Raw genomic sequence first — 13815 nt, forward strand, 5'->3', positions numbered from 1 at the left:
ATCTTGGGGCCATGACAGCGTACCGTTGCCTACGGACAGCGGTCAGGCCACCACGGCGCGCGCATCGTCGCCCAGCACTGGGGACCAGAAGATTGGTAACAGACATAGAGCCCCGCAGCGTTATAGCAACTGGGACTATGTCGTGGAGGAGTGGTATTATTGAAGATCTGTTCTGAGAAAAGGTTGCAATTCGTGTGCGGCACGCATATGTCGCGATAGTATGCCATGCTGTAATGGAGATCTAGGGCGCTAGCGACGATGCAGCATGCTCCGAAGTCGCCTTGATGTAGATCGATGTCTTGCATCTGTTGGAAACGGCCCAAAGCAAGTTAACGGAACGTGTATCGATGTCTAAGCGTCAGAAGAAGAACAGAGTAGCCCATGATGGTCATGGTCGGAGATAACAAGGTACACACGAGCACCGGTGTATTGCTCATCCCCGGCGTAAGACTCGAGTCGACCAGTCCCGAAACCGCCCAGGCGCCCAACCGCTCTTGAGCTCTTTCTCTACCTCTACCTTACCTCCACCAGGATTACACTTCCATTATGATGAGTCTTCCCCGGCGTACGCGCCCAAACATTTGACTGAGGCCCATCGCATTATCTACAGCGCCCCTGGAAAGCGTCGAGTCGAAACCGATGTCATGAAACTGTGCGTGTCCTCTTCTGTGCAGGATGTATTGCGTCCATGCAACCCTGGAGACTGGAGATGAGGATCTGAGACGAAGACGCAGATTGATGTCCGACTATGAGGTCAACCTGGTCAATGATAATATGCAAGAGTTCTACGTGCGATTCCATGGGCCCGCAGAGAGTGAGTCTTGGATTCTGGTAACTTGTTTCTGCTTGGGTACTACATCGGATGCGCCGTCTGCGACTCCGGAGCTCATTCGGCTCTACACCCGCGATTGCAGATATCAACCTCTCTGTCCTACAGCCGTGACTCACAACATATGTGTAGCCCCTTTCGCCGGCGGAGTGTGGAGGATTCATGTCGAACTTCCTGACCAGTACCCGTACAAATCACCGAGCATCGGATTCATGAACAAGATATTCCACCCGAACATCGACGAGCTGTGAGCAGCACGTTCTCTGCAGGTCCGTTGCCTGACGCTGAATGAAGATATAACCAGTAGCGGCTCTGTCTGTTTGGACGTGATAAACCAGACATGGTCACCCATGTTCGGTGCGTTTATCCCGGATAGGGTTGATGCTAATCGCAATTAAACATGTGGGCGTAGACATGATCAACATCTTCGAGGTGTTCCTGCCTCAACTTTTGCGATACCCGAACCCGAACGATCCCCTCAATGGTGAAGCCGCTGCGCTCATGATGCGGCATCCCAAGGAGTATGAGACCAAGGTCAAGGGCAAGTCTTGCCATTTCTACCCTCATTCCCTTGCTTAAGGTACCTTCACAGAGTATGTGCAACGATACGCGACTAAGGAGGCGGTAGACGCTGCGTCGGGCAAAGGAGAGACGGGCGAAGACAGCGACGGCGACGCCGAAATGAGCGACATGGGCAGCATATCCGACGACGAGTGATGGCAGCCCGCCCTTCCCCATACCCCTTCCTCCTGACAGATCTTGGACTGCATTCTGATTGAACATCCTGTGCAAGGATCCCAATGTATACATTATTACCACCTGGCCTATCCGTGTTTTGCTCTTCCCTCGCTGTACCATACTCATCGTCACTTCCTCTGTCCTGTGCTATCCTTAGTTCGACGCGCAATGTATTTGGGTTCAGCTTCGCGGGAGGACAGAACTATGATTGTCGAATCGTTGGCGCTGGCAATCGTGGCAGGGGTGTGGTTGTAATGGTACCCGGTAGGACGAAAGGGCTGGGGCAGCTAAGCCTGTGCTATGGCACGGTAGGCGAACCCACGAGATCATCGACCTTCTTCTGTACTTCGCCAGCGGTCTTGGAGAAAGTGATAAGTACAGGGAGCGGGTTGAGCATGGATGAGACATACCTTAACGAGATGGTCGATCTGCGTCTTGACAGCATCCATCTTGGTCAGCTTGGATCTGCTTTGCTTGAGCAAGTCTTCCTTCTGCGCCATCAGTTCCTTCTTGCGTTGGTCGAGTCTGCCATGAGCACAGATTATCAAGGCACGTCCATAAGGCGTTATGGAGATCTACCTCTGTCTTTCCGCCAGCTCAAAGTGAAGGCGGTTGAGCATGAGCTGATGTTCACTTTCCAGCACCTCCTCGGTTCGTAGTTCCAGCGGGGCTAACTGGAGAAACTCTTCCATGGAGTATAGAGGTATGTCCTGATATACACATCTGACAAAGCACACGTTAAGATCACATTCATCCGGGGATATTACGACGGAAGAAGTACTGACGCAAACTTCTGACATTTGTCTATCTCGCGCTCCAGATGGCGCTTCTCGTAGAGAAGGTTCTGCAGGCCTAAATGCGTCTGGTCCATGTCCTGACGCGCATTGTGAGTGGCCTGCTTGTGTGCACGCGTGGCGGCATTGGCGACGCGATTGAGCGCCTTCAGGCGGGCGAACAACGCGCCGGAGCGGATGCGAACGGCATCCGGGTCGGCGTCGACATGGACGTCGTCTGCGAGCTCGCGCAGGGTGGCGACGACGATCTCAGAGGACGCGTGGTGGTCCGTGTCGATGGCCATCAGCGTTGAAGCCGGCGGTCGGTGAGCGTGAGAGACTGGATAAAGGATAAATGAACGTGATGGCCGGGCCGGGATGAGATATCGTCACCGCTTGGATGTTGCAGCGGCTGAAAGCGTCGCTCGCCACTAAGCATCGGTCAGCCCACCACTGCTCTCACCCACCCTTTACCCACACTCAGCGTTACACAGGTCCGCGAATAAAAACCCACCTCCAGCCCCGGACCAAGTACCGCAATCGGAGCCCGCCATGTCTAGGCAACGCGCAATGTCCGGCACCATACCCTCCATGGAGACCAGCAACGAGGCCCTCAAGGACAACACCGTCATCATCGGTGAGCGCCCCGCCGCACTCCAGCGCTCACTCGCTGACGCGATTCAGTCCTCGGCGCGTCGGGCGATCTGGCCAAGAAGAAGGTAGCACTCGTTATCCCCAGCGGCATCAAACCGTGCTGATCCGTGGTCTCTCCAGACCTACCCGGCGTTGTTCGGTCTGTACCAGAGGGGATTCCTCCCCACAGATGTGCACATCGTCGGCTACGCGCGCACGAAGATGGACGAGGCCGAGTACCACAAGCGTACCACGTCGTACATCAAGAACCCCAACAACGACGAGGAGATCACGGCCAAGATCGAAGAATTTAAAAAGGCTACCACGTACGTCTCCGGAGACTACGAAAAGGGCGAAGCGTTCGACAACCTGAACAAGTATATTGAGGAGGTTGAGAAGCGTTATCAGGGAGACCAGCGCCACCGTCTCTTCTACCTCGCGCTCCCTCCGAGTGTGTTCATCCCTGTCGCTGCCAACCTGAAGACCCACTGCTACTCTAAACGCGGTATCAACCGCATCATCGTCGAGAAGCCCTTTGGCAAGGATACCGACTCTTGCCGTACTCTGCTCTCCTCGCTTAAGCAGCACTGGACCGAGGATGAGACTTTCCGTATTGACCACTACCTCGGCAAGGAGATGGTCAAGAACTTGCTCGTCCTGCGCTTCGCCAACGTCGCTCTCGGGTCCGCTTGGGATAAGAACTCTATCAGTAGCGTCCAGATCACGTTCAAGGAGCCATTCGGTACTGAAGGCCGCGGCGGCTACTTCGACGAATTCGGTATGATACGTGACGTCCTCCAGAACCGTGAGTGGAAACCGAGCCCTATCATGAGAGCGTGATGCTGATATGGTCGTAGATCTCCTGCAGGTGCTCAGCGTCCTAGCGATGGAACGTCCGGTTTCCTTCTCTGCCGAGGACATTCGTGATGAGAAGGCAAGTGTAGTCAGCGTATGTTGTCACGTGAAGTCTCACGAGGGTTGCCCCATCAGGTCAAGGTCCTGCGTGCGATCCCTCCCATCGAGCGTGCGGACACCTTATTGGGCCAATACGTGGCTGCGAACGGCAAGCCTGGCTACCTTGACGACGACACGGTCCCGCACAACTCGGTCTGTCCCACGTTCGCCGCCACGACACTCTGGATTCATAATCCCCGGTGGGAGGGCGTGCCATTCATTCTCAGGGCGGGCAAAGGTAATCGCTAAGCCTATCGCGGTCATAGCTATGAGCATGTGCTGACGCATCGGCGCCAGCACTCAACGAGTCCAAGGTCGAGATCCGTATTCAGTTCAAGGATGTGACGCAGGGTATCTTCAAGGATATTGCCCGGAACGAGCTCGTCATTAGGATACAGCCCTCCGAGGCCGTGTACCTCAAGATGAACCTTAAGACGCCCGGCCTGTACACGCGTGCAATGCCGACTGAGCTGGACCTGACCTACAAGCGCCGGTTCGCGGAGACGTACATCCCGGAGGCGTATGAGGCTCTCATCCTCGACGCGCTCAAGGGCGATCACTCCAACTTCGTCCGTGACGATGAACTCGACGTGGCCTGGAAGGTACTGGGATCCTTGCTGTTACCGGTCATCCTCACAGGCTGACCCGCGATTTTCAAGATCTTCACGCCCATCCTGCACTGGATAGACGGCCAGAGCGGCCCGCGCCCCCACCCCGTTGGTTACCCATACGGCTCTAGGGGTCCCAAAGAGCTCGAGGCGTTCATTGCCAAATATGGTTACAAGCGCGCTGATCAGGGCTAGTGAGTATTATCCTCACGCAACGCGAACCATGTACTAACGAGTCTCGCAATAGCGCCTGGCCCGTCACCAACCTCTCCAACCTCTAAGCCGATATGCTGCGTCCTGTTCGAGCCCTTGGCCTAGATTCGCGAGAGTTAGTTGTCTGTACGAAAGATGATGGAAATGACTGAGGTGCCATGTACGAGTACGCCGCATATGTGAAAGCCGGAGCATTGATGAAATGAAATGAAATACTTGTTGTATCGTGCATTGATGGATTGATTTGCTGGCTCTGCCAGAGCATGGGGCTTCATTAACGGACGTTCCGGTGGAAAGGCATGCCGGTTGAACAGGTTATCAATAACCGAGCCATAATGCAACGTGAAAATGTTCATAGCTGACTGAAAGGGTGATACACGAAATGACCCAACCGAGGAAAACGCGAAGCAGCATAGATTGTCCATTCACCGAGCAAATCGACATTGAAGCTGCATTGACTAAGTCGTTCCTTGTTGATTTGTATTAGGATGAATCCGAGGTTGGACACTTCCTTGGTATGTCTCCTCAGGATAGGGTTAGCGTATCGTGCTGATGGCTGACTGAGCGTCTGCCAGTGCAGGTGAAGATATTAGGCTTGGCGACCCACATACCGAAAGAGCTTGAAGGTGATGCCTGGCAACGAGTGAAGTGCGATTGTCCTGAGAACTCATCGACGGAGCACGAATAACGACGGCACTCTGCTTAGTTCGTCTCGGTAGCTGTGAGTCGGAGCGACCGCCAGAAACATAGCGATCGGTAGCTGCTCGGCGTCGAGGCAGCGGTTGGATCTTGGACGCCAACCGTCCGCGGTTCAATGATTCCCGTCGTAAGCAAGTCAAGAGTTCGCCGTCGGGATTCTCTCGATTTCGTAACCGCCGCATCTATACGCCGGATTATGGTATGGGCCAGGACATATGTCTTGGCGGCGTCTGAGGTTCGGACGAGTGGGGGAAGAAGGCCCGCGAAAGTCGGTCATTCGGCCCCGATCCGAAGTCTCGCTCCACGGGATCGCGACTGTTACTTACTTACACAGAGTCCGTTTTCCTGACAATCGACCCATTTGGTGAGCACAGATCCGAGAGACCATAAGACGTTCAAGCGAGCTCTTTCCCATAACTCGATACGACGTCGAGGCGAGCCGTCCGGAGTCAGTCCCCGTGATAGTCACCATAGAGTTTGATGATCCAGAGCACGATTGTGTACGCGGCGGTGTCGCCTGAGGGTGAGAGTCTTGGAAAATGCATTGAAGCAGGGTTTTATGACGCTCCGAGCGTGGTACAGGAGCTTGTATGCAGAGACAATGAAACCGGGGCACACAAGACAAGAGCCAGGCCTAGTCTCTGACGCCGACCATCCGACGCCAGTGCCTTAACGGGCGAAAAGAGGTCTCCGGGGCTGTGGGGGGTATGCCGCTGGATTAGCGTGGAATCCGAGAGGTTCCGGGCGCGTTATTTTGGCTCCGTCGTCCAGTCTGGATCCTTGAGGGCCTGACTGGACCTACACACCGGCTGTCAGCGTCATCGCGGAGAGTCATATTCCTGTGTTCGTGGATATGCTGCCAACATGAATCCCGACATGATTTATGTCACGGTGGTGAGAGCGCCTTCCATACATAGTAGAGCGACCATCGTGCGGGAGAGCGGCTTCCCGAAGACGCGCCGTATCTGCGTTCGGGTTGCATCAGACCAAACGCGAAGGGCAGATCCCGTCGAGTCGAGAACACGAGTGCATGAGCAGAGGAGTGCGCGCGGTAGCCCCGAACTCTGTGAGGCCGATAGAGTGCGTCGACAGAGCACGAGATTAACGTGGTGGCGGCGGAATGGCAGATGCGTTACGCGGCGGGGCTCCACGGTCGAGCGCGGTGAATGGCGAGAATCGAAGGGGTGAGAGACGGCGGGAGCTTGGGAGGGACCAAGCTAACGGCCGACCTCTGTGCGAACGCGGGGAGGCAACGTTTGCCCGCGGCGCCCTTTCGTCTGCTTTCGGCGCAGAAGGCCGCCGATCCTGTACGGCAGCGTAGAAGATGTTGCAAGCACGGCTGGATCTGCCTTCCAGGGGCGCATGAACGCCAAGTGCAGCAGCGTCGGCGATCTGTAATACAGTACTTACGGTGACGTTGTGACCCAGCTTGGTGGCGGTTTAGTCGCGTTGGCGCTACGGGTGCTTGAGCCTTGAGAGATGCGCGACCCTAGGTATCTTTTTTTTTCGTTTGATTCAATTGGTGGACGAGGCGGCCGCGTCAAGATACGTCGTCGTCGCGGAGATATCTCCACAGATCGTTTCTACTGCGGATGGCTTCTGTGGCAGTTGGGGGAAAGTCCAGAAGCGCGAGGAAGTTTCTCTCCTCCGCGAGGGCTGAACATGGGGCCAGCTGCATGCAGCGTTCAACGTTCAAAGCGATACGCCTGCGTTGCGCACAAGAAAACTCGATGCGTCGTCGAGGGCCCGGGGGTTCGAAGCGTTCAAAGCTTGCGCTGCACGCCAGGGAGAGTAGACTGGCCTGGAGTTGAGCTGGCGAGTCAAGCGCTGGCTCGGCTGCTTGCGTGAGACGATCGCTTGCGGGCGGCGGTGGGGATCGAGGAGTCGGATCGGGGCAGATCAGAATGGGCCAGCTCGCGTGGTCGTTCGGTGGGGGCGATCGAGGGGGATCGAGCACCGGCGGGTGATGCGAGCCGAGCACGTGGGCGGCACGCGAGACGGTGCGTCAAGCGGACTGGCTGTGGTCGCGCCGCTGAGGCTGGGATAAGTATCGGACGCAGCGACGGATGGACCGCGGCTGCGACGCTCGTGCGGGTCCTGCATTCCTCCCTTCGCCGTCGTCCCCTGCATGCAGCGCGATGCCGCACAGCCCGTGATCGCCGACGAGCCCGGCCCCGACGCCCGCCCCCTCCCAGATCCCGCCCGCCCATCGCCTCCTCTCTCCCGTCTCGGATCGCCGTCGCCCCCGTCCTCTGTCACCGACCGCGCGCCAGGATCGGATGCGCACCCGTCCGTACATAACGCCCCGTCCGACCACGCCGCGCCCGATGCGATCCTCATGCCCGCCCACCTCCTCCAGCTCCTCCACTGTCCCGTCTGCGCCCCGCCCGCCGTCCTCGTCGCCCCGACCACCCTCCACTGCGGCCACACCGTGTGTTCCGCTCACGTCCGCTCCCACCCCGCGGCCTCATCGTCCGCGAGCAGCGCGTCATCCTCGACCTCGCTTCCGATCCTTCCGTCCTGCCCGCTCCCGACGTGCGCTCCCGCCGCGACAGTGCGCACCCACGCGGGCCGCCCGAACATACCCGCCGCCTCGAGAGTGGTCTACGAATCCGCTCCAGTGGCACCGGTCCCGAACGCGCGGATCACTGTACCACACCCTCGCGTAGACGTCACCGTCAGCAAGCTCCTGGCGCTGGCCACCAGGTACTCCGTTCGCCGTCCGCACACACCACCGCGTGTGCACGAAGGCGACAGCTCGGACTCGGATGACGAAGACGACCTGTACGCCGCACCGGACGCTCCCCCGCGTTCGTCCCCGCCCAGCGCCCATGCGCGCCGGGAGCGAGACACATCAACCTCCCCGCCCCAACCCCCGCGTAAACGACGGCGGCGACAGGAAACGTCGTCCCTGCACTCCACCACGCCCTCGCCACCGCCTTCTTCCCGCGTCTCCTATGCCTCCCGCGTCCCCTCGCCCACCCCGCCCGCTGCCCGCTTCGAAAAAGACGTCCTGAACGAGCTCACCTGTGAAATCTGCTTCGCTCTCTTTTTCCAACCGATCACAACGCCGTGTCAACATGTACGTCCCTGATCATTCTGACCCTGCGTTGCCCCTTTTCCCGGCCCTTTTCCACGCTTGTTTCATTTTCTCCGTATAGGGGTGTACCCGGGCCTTCGATCTTTGTTCTGCATCGCGTCGAACTTTCAGACCATGACATCACCATACCGACTATTTTTACATAGACCTTTTGTGCGAAATGCCTCCAGCGATCGTTGGACCACAGCAATAGCTGTCCCCTCTGCCGCCAAGAACTTCCGGGATTCGCCTACGTGCAAGACCACGCCTGTAACAGGGTCGTCTTGTCCATCAGTAAGAGAGATCATCATATTACCACCGCCGTCTGCTCACTTATCGCCACGTTCAGTCTTTAAAGCCTTTCCCGAGCTGTATCGGGAGCGGGGCGAGGCCATCGAGGCCGAGGAGCGGGATGCACGGCTCGACACTCCGATATTCGTCGCCCAGCTCAGCTTCCCGGGCATGCCGACCCTGCTACACTTTTTTGAGCCTCGGTAAGGCGCCGTTCTGTTCCCTACCTGCGTGCATAGACTCACAAGCCTTCGCTCAGCTACCGGCTGATGCTTCGACGGTGTCTAGAGTCGCCCAACCCGTCTTTCGGGATGATTATGCCTCCCCGCGCTCCCACGTCCACCGCTGCTGGTGGCACCGCAGGCGACTTTGGCTATGGCACCATGCTCGAGATCCGCAGTGTCCAGATGTTACGCGACGGCCGGAGCATGGTCGAAACCTGGGGTACGTACCGCTTCCGAATAGTCGAAAGGGGGACATTGGACGGGTACATGGTCGGCAGAATCGAGCGGTTCGTCACTCCGTCGCACACTGTCTACCGACAAGCTCATGAAGGCATCGCTTTGCAGGATTGACGACTACCCGGACGAGCTCGACGAGCCGCGGTCACGTTCACCCTCCCCTCCTCCTGCGAGTCCCTCATCCGACTCAAGCTCCGGGCTTCCCTCGTGGTTCACCTCATCCACGGGAATCGGCGCCTCGTCCACCGGAACGCCCGCTTCTGCTTCGTCTGGGACCCATCGACGATCCGAGCCCTCTCCCATTCCCCCAGCTCGTAGATCCGTGCCGAACGGAGCGAGATCGGTTCCGTCCTCGGGGATTCGCGGGCCTAGGGATGCCCCTACGACCGCGGAAATGATGGCGACCTGCCATGCATTCCTCGCCCAGCTCAGGCAGGGGACTGCACCGTGGGTGGTACAGCGACTGAATAACACCTACGGACCGATGCCGACCGATGTCGGCAGTTTCAGTTTCTGGATGGCGCTGGTATGTTTCTTCTCGGTTTCTACACTTCCATCCATCCTCTTCGTTTGTGATATGCTCGCTCGATCCCTTCCCTTGACACCTCCATGTCTACCTACCCCTTGCGGCTCATCACACGCTCGCGCGTCGTCGCTACCCCGGCGCTGACATATTGGTGCCTTTGGCTTCCGATCCCTGTTCCCTGTCAGCTTCGTTTCCTTGGATCTCAATGACATGCTTCCGATTGATGCGGCAGTTCGCTCATGATATCCTTCTGCGCGCCACAGGTGCTGCCCATCGACGAATCCGAAAAAGCCAAGCTGCTGCCCATCAAGTCACCCCGGCTCCGGCTCCGGCTCGTCGTGCACTGGGTGGAGCAGCTCAACAGTAACTGGTGGTTCTCCAGCGGCTGCGTCATTTTATGACGCCGTCGCCTTCGCGGGCCGTTCCTTTGGGCCCTGTACGGGCTGGCGTTGTCCTTGGTTTCTCTCTCTTTAGACGTCTCCGTGCCCTCTGTCCGTTTGGTTTGCGGTCTACTTGGATCTTCGACTCTGATTATCTATGGCTTCATCCAATATCTGTAATCTGTCCCGCCGGTTTGATCGTGCCTTACCACTCCCTTCAAAGTCGTTTGTTGCATCACCACGTTATGGCCATCGTCTTTTCTTTAGTATTGGATACGAGCCTTCATCTACCTGCTATCATTTTCATCGTCTCAAGCATTTTCGCACACCGTCCGCACGCATCCCATATCTACTCCACACTAGTTATGTCCATGTATACCTCCCTGCTGCAATCTGATTTACTCTCCACCACTTGAACGTCTTGTCGTGTACACGAGCGGGGTTCGTTGGGTAACGTTTCTCCACTCAAGCGGAGACGATATCGACGTGGTCCGAGCGCTTACATAGATAGGGCCCGTCGTGCAGCCAAGCGAATCCAAAGTGACGACATCGATATGGCGAGCTCACCGCCCGCAATACAGCCAGGAGTCATTTATCGAGCCAAGAGCACCACCACCAGCCGCGGCATCCCCGTCCGGAGGTAATGACCACGAATGTTTCCAGACCGTATGTACGACATCGTTGGAGCGCGAATATATGCACAAGCGAGCTAGCTCGGCTCGACCGCCGGCTCCTGCATGCTCACTTCGGCTTTGGCATCCGCCTTAACGTCCTCCTCCTTCCCCGCCGACGGTTGCTTAGTGTTCGACTCGCGGATCCACCTCGCCGGTCCGCTGTTGAAGAGCCGGAGCAGCCACGTCGGCCCGAGCCAGGGGCTCTCCGCCACGCTCTCCTCCTCCTCTTCGCCCGGCACCGTTTCCGGCAGGCCGCCCTCCTCCTCCACGTCGCTCTCCGTTCGGCCGGTGCGGTCCACAAGCCTCCCCCGTCCGTCTAGCGTCCACTGCACGCGATTGAACCGCCCGCGCACGCCGCGCGCCCGTCGCCCGGTCCCGAACACCTTCTCGCGCAGCGCGAGCACCTTCTGCCGCGGCGGGTCCGCGGTGTGCCACAGGTCGAGCACCCGGAACTGCTCCGACTCGTAACAGAGCGCGTTCGTCTCCTGCAGCATCTCGTCCGCCCGCCCGCGCTGCTGCTCCACGTCGGCGACGAGGTCCATCCGGGCTTCGAGCTCGCGGATCTGGTCAATGTGCGCTTCGTAGTCTTCGCGGAGGGCGGCGTTCGTCCGCGCTAACCTCTTCGTCAGGATCTGGTGGTGCCGTGTCGAAGATCATCAAACATGAACAGGGAGCGAGAGCGGGGGAAAACTGACCTGAAGACAGCCTACGACGTTGCGTAGATGTTCCTCTCTCCGTCGCATGACGAGTAATTGCCCGCATAGTTCGACGTCGATCCGCATTCTGTCCATCGGTAGTATTCGTATATCCCCCAAACGATCGACGTCATCGAAACTACGCCGCCTGGACCGACTGGCCGCATGAAAAAAAAAACACAGCTGTTCATAGATTGTGTAATCGCACCGTTTCGCTCCATGAACCAGCAGTCGCTTGCGCGCATCCCGCGAGTCGACCGAGGCGTCGTCCACAAGAATGAGCGGGACGTCTGAGTTTTCTTGTTCCTCGTCCGCATCCATCGCAACTTCGCCTAGACGGCTCCGCTTCTTAGGTCGAGGATCGTCATTGACGATGCCTCTCGCGCTGACAGGATCGGACCAGCTCGAAACACGACTCTGGTACCCCGCTTTCGTACTTGGCCGCAGGCGATTGAACTCGGACACCTTGCGATCGTATTCGGACTGAATGGCGCTTATGTCGTCCCGGGACACGCCCAGTTGCCCAAAATGCTTGCGTGAGGCGGCTGATGATTCGATCAGATGGTGGACCCACAGTGGGACACGGATTCTTCTCACAGATAGGCGATGCCGCGGTGCTACTGAGCCCGTCGTCATCTTCGCTCTGTACGATAACCTCCGGTATGTTGAGAACCGTTGCGTCCGCTGGTTTGCTTTTGCCGGACGGATCCACGTTCGGTCGCTTCGAGCGGCTCAGCCTGGGTAACGTGGGTGAGATGTAGTCAACCGCAGCGCAGAAGGCGAATTACCCCGCCCATGCCTCAATCTTCCGCTGAACTCTGTTAGACCACGGCCGGCCGGCAGCGAACTCGTTGTCGTCGTCCTCGGCGTTTGGGTCCCGTTCGGCATCCGCGTCATCCTTCTCGCCGTCACTGACCACCTTCTCCTTCCGTTTCTTCCGCACACTGGCATACCCCGGTCTCCCAGTCCAGAGGTATCGCAAGCTGGAGGCGCCATCTTTACTGCCTCCGAGAATTGTCTGCACGAAGACGTCAAGTTCCAAGGTCGGTTCCACGATGGCGCTGTGGTTGGTAATCTTGCTGCTCGTGTCCCGGTCAGCGCCGCTCGCGGTGGTGCGCAAATCGGTGGCCAGATCGTCTAGCTTGTTCAGGAGCACCTTATGAACTTTGTACGAGTCCAGTTGGCGCGTCTTGTCGTACGCGGAGTTTATCGCGCGAACCAGCGACCGGGTCAGCGGTGTGAACTCGCCTTTCGGCGTCTGTTGGAAGCTCGCAAAGCCGTACGAGAACTGTTGAGGGTCGAGGAAAGCGTCTTTCGGCATGAACTGTGGCAAGGCGCCGTCAAGACAGTTTTGCACGAGTATGACGAGTGCTCACGTCGTGATATTTGAGAGCGCAGAGCTGATTCCTGACAGTCAGAACCAGACTAAACAAGCCTGACACAACGGTCGGGTCCGCCACTCGTTCCATAGGCTGGAAGGGTCACGATTAGATAACGTAAGGAGGAGTACGTATTTGGATACCTCTACGCCTACACAGGGTTCGCCAATTTCGGCGATCCATCGCTGCAGACCATCGACGGTGATATCGCACAGTAGCCCATCACGCTGTTCTGGTGCCATGTCGAACATGCCGCATATAGCGAGGCCTGCCTGCACGAAGCGTACCAGCTCTAGGACGGTGGCGTCGAACGTTTGATCCGAAAGTGATTTGTCCTGGAAGTGATACATGTCCATGAAGCGATCCTTCGTCGTGTCGCTGATGAAGCTGGATCAGCATTCGTTATCTTCAAGAAACGCAGCATCCGGACCTTGGTTCCTCGAGCGTTAGAGCGCTGCGACCACTACAGCCCATCCGAAGAAGATTGATGTTCGTGAACAGACGGTCACGAGAATCCGAATATCTGCCGCTCGGTATGTGCACGATGGTATAATCAGAACGAAAGTTCGCGAGGGATGTGACCATGAGGGTCCCCTTGTCAGACTGAGCAGCAAGGGACAAATGACATGTAAGGACAGTTTCATGGCGATCAACGAATGCAGACCTCTTTCGGGCGAGCACCATCTCTCCGTAAATCATGGATGACTTTGTCCCATTCCGCAGCTGCTTCTGCTGCTGACAAGCTGGAAGAGGGGCGGAGGGCAGTCACCGAGATCTAGAAGAGGTCGTTCAATATCAGGCTGCCGCGGCTCGTCACGAGAACCCTGACCTTATGCTGCGAGTCTCCGGTGAAGACAACAAGGAGGGTTACATGTCGCCGCTC

General features: G+C 57.6%; 4 protein-coding genes across 4 annotated transcripts; 3 read left to right on the forward strand and 1 right to left on the reverse strand.

Annotated features, from left to right (window-relative positions):
- Positions 1–488: 488 nt before the first annotated feature.
- On the forward strand, positions 489–2658 carry PUNSTDRAFT_119552 (uncharacterized protein). Its single transcript, XM_007382081.1, has 10 exons — positions 489–549; positions 609–652; positions 735–814; positions 962–1076; positions 1134–1186; positions 1242–1370; positions 1422–1925; positions 1978–2092; positions 2147–2290; positions 2353–2658. The coding sequence occupies exons 1-7, from the start codon at positions 547–549 to the stop codon at positions 1544–1546; spliced, it is 549 nt and encodes a 182-aa protein (XP_007382143.1). The 5' UTR covers positions 489–546; the 3' UTR covers positions 1547–1925; positions 1978–2092; positions 2147–2290; positions 2353–2658.
- Positions 2659–2766: 108 nt separating this feature from the next.
- Positions 2767–4978, forward strand: PUNSTDRAFT_142604 (glucose-6-phosphate 1-dehydrogenase). Its single transcript, XM_007382082.1, has 9 exons — positions 2767–2781; positions 2835–2977; positions 3025–3059; positions 3115–3778; positions 3831–3922; positions 3964–4165; positions 4225–4529; positions 4587–4729; positions 4783–4978. The coding sequence occupies exons 2-9, from the start codon at positions 2893–2895 to the stop codon at positions 4814–4816; spliced, it is 1560 nt and encodes a 519-aa protein (XP_007382144.1). The 5' UTR covers positions 2767–2781; positions 2835–2892; the 3' UTR covers positions 4817–4978.
- A 2727-nt stretch (positions 4979–7705) lies between these two features.
- Positions 7706–10593, forward strand: PUNSTDRAFT_125393 (LON-domain-containing protein). Its single transcript, XM_007382083.1, has 6 exons — positions 7706–8529; positions 8694–8820; positions 8876–9020; positions 9077–9328; positions 9387–9804; positions 10068–10593. The coding sequence occupies exons 1-6, from the start codon at positions 7786–7788 to the stop codon at positions 10203–10205; spliced, it is 1824 nt and encodes a 607-aa protein (XP_007382145.1). The 5' UTR covers positions 7706–7785; the 3' UTR covers positions 10206–10593.
- A 279-nt stretch (positions 10594–10872) lies between these two features.
- Positions 10873–13526, reverse strand: PUNSTDRAFT_84841 (uncharacterized protein). Its single transcript, XM_007382084.1, has 8 exons — positions 13363–13526; positions 13076–13310; positions 12930–13025; positions 12342–12877; positions 12151–12290; positions 11762–12098; positions 11554–11701; positions 10873–11490 (listed from the first exon to the last, which is right to left on the reverse strand). Exons 1-8 carry the CDS (start codon positions 13515–13517, stop codon positions 10894–10896), a joined length of 2244 nt encoding a protein of 747 aa, XP_007382146.1. The 5' UTR covers positions 13518–13526; the 3' UTR covers positions 10873–10893.
- Between the last annotated feature and the right edge of the window lie 289 nt (positions 13527–13815).

This window comes from Punctularia strigosozonata (genome assembly GCF_000264995.1).
Source record: "Punctularia strigosozonata HHB-11173 SS5 unplaced genomic scaffold PUNSTscaffold_4, whole genome shotgun sequence".
Taxonomy (NCBI): domain Eukaryota; kingdom Fungi; phylum Basidiomycota; class Agaricomycetes; order Corticiales; family Punctulariaceae; genus Punctularia; species Punctularia strigosozonata.

What these genes read in the sequence shown, in the direction of transcription:
- PUNSTDRAFT_119552 (XM_007382081.1), top strand. An exon ending in GACATGGTCACCCATGTTCG is followed by an intron (nt 1,187 to 1,241) that starts GTGCGTTTATCC and finishes ATGTGGGCGTAG; the next exon opens with ACATGATCAACATCTTCGAG. An exon ending in GTATGAGACCAAGGTCAAGG is followed by an intron (nt 1,371 to 1,421) that starts GCAAGTCTTGCC and finishes GTACCTTCACAG; the next exon opens with AGTATGTGCAACGATACGCG.
- PUNSTDRAFT_142604 (XM_007382082.1), top strand. Translation starts at nt 2,893, where the DNA reads ATGTCTAGGCAACGCGCAATGTCCGGCACCATACCCTCCATGGAGACC. An exon ending in GCGATCTGGCCAAGAAGAAG is followed by an intron (nt 3,060 to 3,114) that starts GTAGCACTCGTT and finishes TGGTCTCTCCAG; the next exon opens with ACCTACCCGGCGTTGTTCGG. An exon ending in AACTCGACGTGGCCTGGAAG is followed by an intron (nt 4,530 to 4,586) that starts GTACTGGGATCC and finishes GCGATTTTCAAG; the next exon opens with ATCTTCACGCCCATCCTGCA.
- PUNSTDRAFT_125393 (XM_007382083.1), top strand. Translation starts at nt 7,786, where the DNA reads ATGCCCGCCCACCTCCTCCAGCTCCTCCACTGTCCCGTCTGCGCCCCG. An exon ending in ATGGTCGGCAGAATCGAGCG is followed by an intron (nt 9,329 to 9,386) that starts GTTCGTCACTCC and finishes ATCGCTTTGCAG; the next exon opens with GATTGACGACTACCCGGACG. An exon ending in TCAGTTTCTGGATGGCGCTG is followed by an intron (nt 9,805 to 10,067) that starts GTATGTTTCTTC and finishes TGCGCGCCACAG; the next exon opens with GTGCTGCCCATCGACGAATC.
- PUNSTDRAFT_84841 (XM_007382084.1), bottom strand. Translation starts at nt 13,517, where the DNA reads ATGGTCACATCCCTCGCGAACTTTCGTTCTGATTATACCATCGTGCAC. An exon ending in CACCGCGGCATCGCCTATCT is followed by an intron (nt 12,099 to 12,150) that starts GTGAGAAGAATC and finishes TCGAATCATCAG; the next exon opens with CCGCCTCACGCAAGCATTTT. An exon ending in ACGTCGTAGGCTGTCTTCAG is followed by an intron (nt 11,491 to 11,553) that starts GTCAGTTTTCCC and finishes CGGCACCACCAG; the next exon opens with ATCCTGACGAAGAGGTTAGC.